This window comes from Diadema setosum, chromosome 16 (assembly GCF_964275005.1).
Source record: "Diadema setosum chromosome 16, eeDiaSeto1, whole genome shotgun sequence".
Classification (NCBI taxonomy): domain Eukaryota; kingdom Metazoa; phylum Echinodermata; class Echinoidea; order Diadematoida; family Diadematidae; genus Diadema; species Diadema setosum.
In genome coordinates, this window is record NC_092700.1 from 36,553,101 (window position 1) to 36,558,847 (window position 5,747).

Below are 5,747 nucleotides of genomic sequence, written 5' to 3' on the forward strand. Positions count from 1 at the left end.
TCCAACTCAAACTGCACCCCATAATGGAAGACTCAGCTAATGTATATGAATGTGTAGACTATATCCAGTTCTCTTCTCAGATGGAAATGAAACAAACAAACTTTACATATTTTTACACTTATATACCGTTAGCATATATTGAGTGATAAAAATTCACAGCGAACACAGAACATTAATGATTAAAAAAAGCTTTTATGCGGGTTTATCTTGAACAGCCCTCCATTCCACCACATTTTCATCAACACAAACACGCAATGCCATTTGAATAACGGATTAAACAGCATTTCCTTTCCTGTTGTATTTTTTTTTTCTCACATAGTTACTTCATGGTACGACCACCTTCGCCACTCTCAATCTATCCTGGTATATTTGACGGTATGGACAACTTGAACGCGATGTAAGATTTTTCTCTTTTTTTGTACAACTTTGCATTTCCTTGCTGGGAAGAACATAGTGTCCCAAAGTGTGAAACGCAATGTTAAACACAATTATGAACACATTGTGAACACTGTGTGAAATCTCTTCATGCTGTTAGATTTGAGCGTTGTAACAATGTGATCACATTGTGAAACATGAAATCACAATGTGAAGCAAAACAGTGTCATGTAAACACTTTGTGAAAAAACATAAAAAACGGTGTAAACTCATCTTTACACCGTTAAAATCGAACGTTTTTACATAGCCAATATGTGAACACATTGTGAACACATAGTGAGTCACCCATATTCTTTTCAGCAGTCAATTTCAGCGAGTTTGAATGTTCACAGTGTTGTATAATAAACCTTTAATTGATTTCATCTAGATTCCGTTTTGTTTGTTATCGGTTTTGTTTTGAATAGAGACAGCACATTTTGTCACCATTGATTAGTTAGCGCTGTAAGTTCTCATCATGGTCATACGCAGACACTGGCAGCGGGGTGGGGGTGGCCAGGGGAAAGGGGGAGGGATCAGGCAGGAGCTGGAGGAACATGTGAAAGAGGTAAAGAGATAACGGATCCTACTATATTAAGACATACATTATATGATGCATTCAGCCAAGTGGGAAGAGGATATTCCCCTCTCACCCGCTCCCCATTTCGGTACACTTTCGGAGACTTAGAATAGTGATACAGTGAGGCACTCACTACACAAGAGATAACATAAACCAGGATTTATCCATACACATTTTCTCTCCGTAATCTTTATTTTCGTAACTCTAATTTCACGAAAAAGTTTCCAACATTTAGCACCCGATATTTGTAAGAATGCAAATGCTCCTCATTATGGGAGGATCTATACCCCTCCGACACCCTTCCAAAGTTTGGTCCACTTCCATAGTGCCATAGTGCCATAGTGCCATAGTGCCATAGTACACAAGTAAGACGCACACGTAAAACAAGAGGTAAAGGATACCATGATTTAGTATCCCCCCCCCCCCTCTCCCCGCCATATACTAATTCATCTGATTTAGGGGATTAACAACTTTCAAAATATCGTTGAATTTCAATTCTAAAAATGCGAAAGTTCCCTTGGGTGAGGCGGGGAGGGGGGGGGGGTATGCCCGGGACCACACCCTCCCTCGCTCGGTCGCTGCTGTACTCCCTTACCTATTGTTGGCGTGGTCATCCCGAATAGCTGAATATCGAACGTATTCTTGCCCCCTTCCCTCAGCAAAGTATCCTGTGTACATTTATGGTTTCAATTGTTCTTCTGGCTATAGTTTTAACTTATGCTGACACCAATTTGGTTACACGTCAGTCACATGACTTGGTCGGATGTTCCTGTTACCTGCAGCCTCAGTTGGGTTCTTAATGTTCGTTCATGGTAGTCGAGATATTAATGATTTGTGCCTGACATGACATCACAATTTATTTTCAGTCACGCCTTCGACCCACGCATATGTTGCGTAGCTCCAGAGAAAGCTGTGTGCACTCTCCGTCTACCAGCCCACCCGCTCTTCACCTGCAGACTGACTTTTCTGCAGGATCTTCCAACTAAAATCTTCATCTGGATTCTTGGAATCAGCGCACTTATCGGAAACTCCTACGTAATAATCCAGCGACTGTTGGCCAAGTTTTCAAGAGATACGGCTAAAGTCCAGTCTATTCTAATTTTGAATCTTGCCATCTCTGACTTCCTTATGGGAATCTGCCTCCTGATCCTAGCAATTATGGACATCGTTATTTCGGATTCCTACTTCTGGGAGGGGCGGGCCGAAGAGTGGCGAACCAGCAGCATTTGTCAGGCGGCGGGCTTCATCTCTGTACTCAGCAGCGAGACGTCTGTTTTCTTGATTACCATCATCAGCCTCGATCGAGTCATTTGCGTTCTCTTTCCGTTCAGTGAACGTCGCCTTAGTGTCAAATCAGCTCACGTGGTAGTAGGAGCGACCTGGGGACTAGCCCTCCTCCTTAGCATCTTTGCTGCTGTACTGAATTATCTCAACCCCGACGCTTATGGACTGAGCGACGTGTGTGTAGGCCTGCCATTGATTCGAAAGAATTCTGGACTCATATCTGTGGTTGATGAAAACACATTCACAGAGATTGGTGTTGTGCACCATAAGACTGTTGCGGCGGCATCGGAGTCAACTTGGCAGTTTTCCATTGCCCTGTTCCTTGGAGTCAACTTATTTTGTTTCTCCGTCGTACTCATCGCGTACATCATAATCTTTATCTGGGTGCGGGTTACCAGGAACAAGGCGGGACGCATAGACAGTGAAGGAGCTGAAATCAAGATGGCTGCTAAAATGTCACTCTTGGTCGGTACGGACTTCTTTTGCTGGATGCCCATCATCATTCTAGGAATACTAGTCCAGAGTAACATTGTCACACTCAGCTCGGACGTCTACGCCTGGCTAGTGGTCTTTGTCCTACCTATCAACTCATCAATTAACCCTTACCTGTACACAATCGTGGACACCACGACCCGTAAACAGAAATTGAAAGGAAAAAGCAGGCTGTAAAAAATAATTTACCGCATTCTACTTCTACTTCTGTCTTGTCTGTTACGAAAGGAGAAAGTAGAGAAAATTTAAAAACGTTAAACTTTGAAATACTTTATCTTGGCGGGAACTGGTTTTCAGTCAGTCCCAACTAACGTCTCACGTAGAGTGAAAGTTCCGTCAAAGAATAACCAAAATCAAGAGAGCGAAGAAAGAGCAAATAAGATGAATATGAAACAGATAAATAGAACTCCGTAAAACAATCACAAATGAGAAATCAAGATATTAAGATTAGTATCTAATATGTATGTATGATGCTAACTGTTGATTATGTACACTTAGAAGAAAAATCTAGCTATGCTATAGTATGTAAACTTTATAGGAGCATCGAAACATGCAGTTTTATTTGGATGGTATCAAGCACCGCTCTGCATGTAAGGTGACGAGATTTGGAAGGAGAACGAAGCTTCCGATTTGTTTTTCTCTTTATTTTGTCAAATTGTGATATACACGCCGGGTAGAATTATCCACTTACCCACACTTCATCTTGCCAAAGGCAGTAGCATACCAATTATGATCTAAGTTGCTAGAAACATAGGCATAAAGGTAAAAAAAAAAAAAATGCTTTGTAGCACATTCCTAGAAGATCGGTAATAATTGTTGCACAATGCATACCACCTACAGGTATATCTTTACGCTGTCACAGTTATTTGGCAGTACAGTTTGAAAAGCATACGCATTTTGATGTGTTTTGATGTTCAAGCTTTGAATTGTGCAGTAAGGTCATTTCTCTCAAAATGCGCAAGAGATGTGTTTAAAGTGCATTACATCATGGAGTCGTATAGCAGCTTCGTGTTTACACGAGCAATTTCTCATGATTTTTTTTTTTTTTTTGTCGTAGATGTGAAATTTCAGTGGTACGTCACAAGTGAAAAAAAAAAAAAAAACCCGATAGCTTGATAAATGTTATTGTGTGTAGTCATGGATTAGACTGTAAGTCGTTGCACTATAAGATGAAAAAAGAAACATGATATGTCATTAGCTTAGTGGAAATGTCAACTAAATTTACAATGCTCATCTAAGCAAAAGAATACTCAGAGGGGTGAATGTTGAGGTGTGCAATTTTCTTCAGTACTATTTCATCACACTTCAATGCTAATCTAGTCGGCAATAACATTGAAAGTAATGTGTAATAACTAATCATCAAAAAGATGAGTCGGTCGTTTCAATTACATACATGTCCTTCTTAATATTATGGAAATGTCTATTGCCTTACTTTGATATGGTACTTTGATTTCTAATTTGTGGGTATAACTTAAGATTTTGAGTAAATCGGCGATATGATTTGACATTAATTGGATCAACTCAAGCATTCCTTACAATTATGTGACAGAATTTGATATTTTCGAGTGCTTTGTTCAATTTGCATAGCACTTTCTGCCTGGATAAATAATTATTTTTGTGTTGTTTGAAACGAAGCTGTATTGGATATTATGTAACAGAATTTCTTCTTTTCGACTGAATAGATACTGTGCACCATAATGTGCACATGCGAATAAATCAACTTGTATGTGTGTGTGTGTGTGTGTGTAAAGCGAAGTTGTATTGTCTTGATCACAAAGACTAGTACTATCGTATAGTAAAGATGATACTATAAGTATTTATTGTCTTTATGTTTATGAAGACAGGAATGTGGTTGTTTTTCCCTGAGAACGTATCACACTGTGACAACAACAAATAAATAGTCAAATACAATCGTGACCACTTACATAATAATCGAATTGTACAGTTTAATTCACATATGCATACACACGTAAATATATGCAATTACTACTATCACAATTGCTTGTAATCCAGGTGAAAATGTTCGCACCCCTAGCGTGAAACATTTAAGATTGTTGAAAATTAAGATAATGAATGATTAAGATTGAACATTAAGATAATGTTTTGACCGAATGGAATCGTATATTATGGCTTATTCTCATTATACAAAGGTCCCTTTTACAGAGAGAGGCTTTTCCAGGCTTGTCCGACATAGCACAAAAACAAAAATTCTAATGCATGCAAGCTGGAGTCCATTAGGCTCGAATGATGTCCTTCTAAGCCCTCAGAATAAAACAAACAAACAGCTTGGATTCAGGATAGGTGGTTGCAGCGTGTGTTTGAGATAAATGAAGTGCAATGCTGGGTTGTGGTTGGTGTGGGTGTATGTAAGTTTGCGTTTTAATATGGTGGTGTGTTGTGTTAATAACGGGGGCAATTAGGTCTTATGATACTTGATAATGGCGGTGGGTGGTGTGTGTTTGAGATAAGATGTTGGGTGTTGTGTGTTTGAGAAAAAATGTTGGGTGTTGTGTGTATTGGTGTGGATCATCATGATTGTCAATGGTCATGGTTGTTGGAGAGCGTTTGTGATACACGTCCACGTATGGCGACCACCAGGGAGAAAATCGCCCGACCATCCGGGGGGTGCATTTCTTTTATTGACTTCTGAACGTTCTGCATGACTGATCAGAGTGGTAGTCTCTTCTTGCCAGCCACTAGTGTGAAAACAAGAGACGATTGAAGGAGACAGCATTTGCTTATTATACGATAATCTTGAAAAACAACTGGTAAGTGGAGACTAAGCTCTTACTACGATATAAATGAATGTCCGCAAATGCAATGTAGTGGCACCATAGACTATTAGCCCCATTGGAATTTTAACCTTAAGACGCCATTAATTTTGTATGAATGGTCCTGGAGTATTAAAGTAATCTTATCCTTGCCAGCTGCCTTTATAAACACGCAGAGACAAACGAATTCCAACTACAGCTTTAGCACA

The 5,747-nt window shown here is 39.7% G+C and overlaps 1 protein-coding gene across 1 annotated transcript; it reads left to right on the forward strand.

Annotated features, from left to right (window-relative positions):
- Positions 1-326: 326 nt before the first annotated feature.
- LOC140239867 (G-protein coupled receptor GRL101-like) lies at positions 327-2,944 on the forward strand. Its single transcript, XM_072319687.1, has 2 exons — positions 327-397; positions 1,858-2,944. The coding sequence occupies exons 1-2, from the start codon at positions 327-329 to the stop codon at positions 2,942-2,944; spliced, it is 1,158 nt and encodes a 385-aa protein (XP_072175788.1).
- The last annotated feature ends 2,803 nt before the right edge of the window (positions 2,945-5,747 follow it).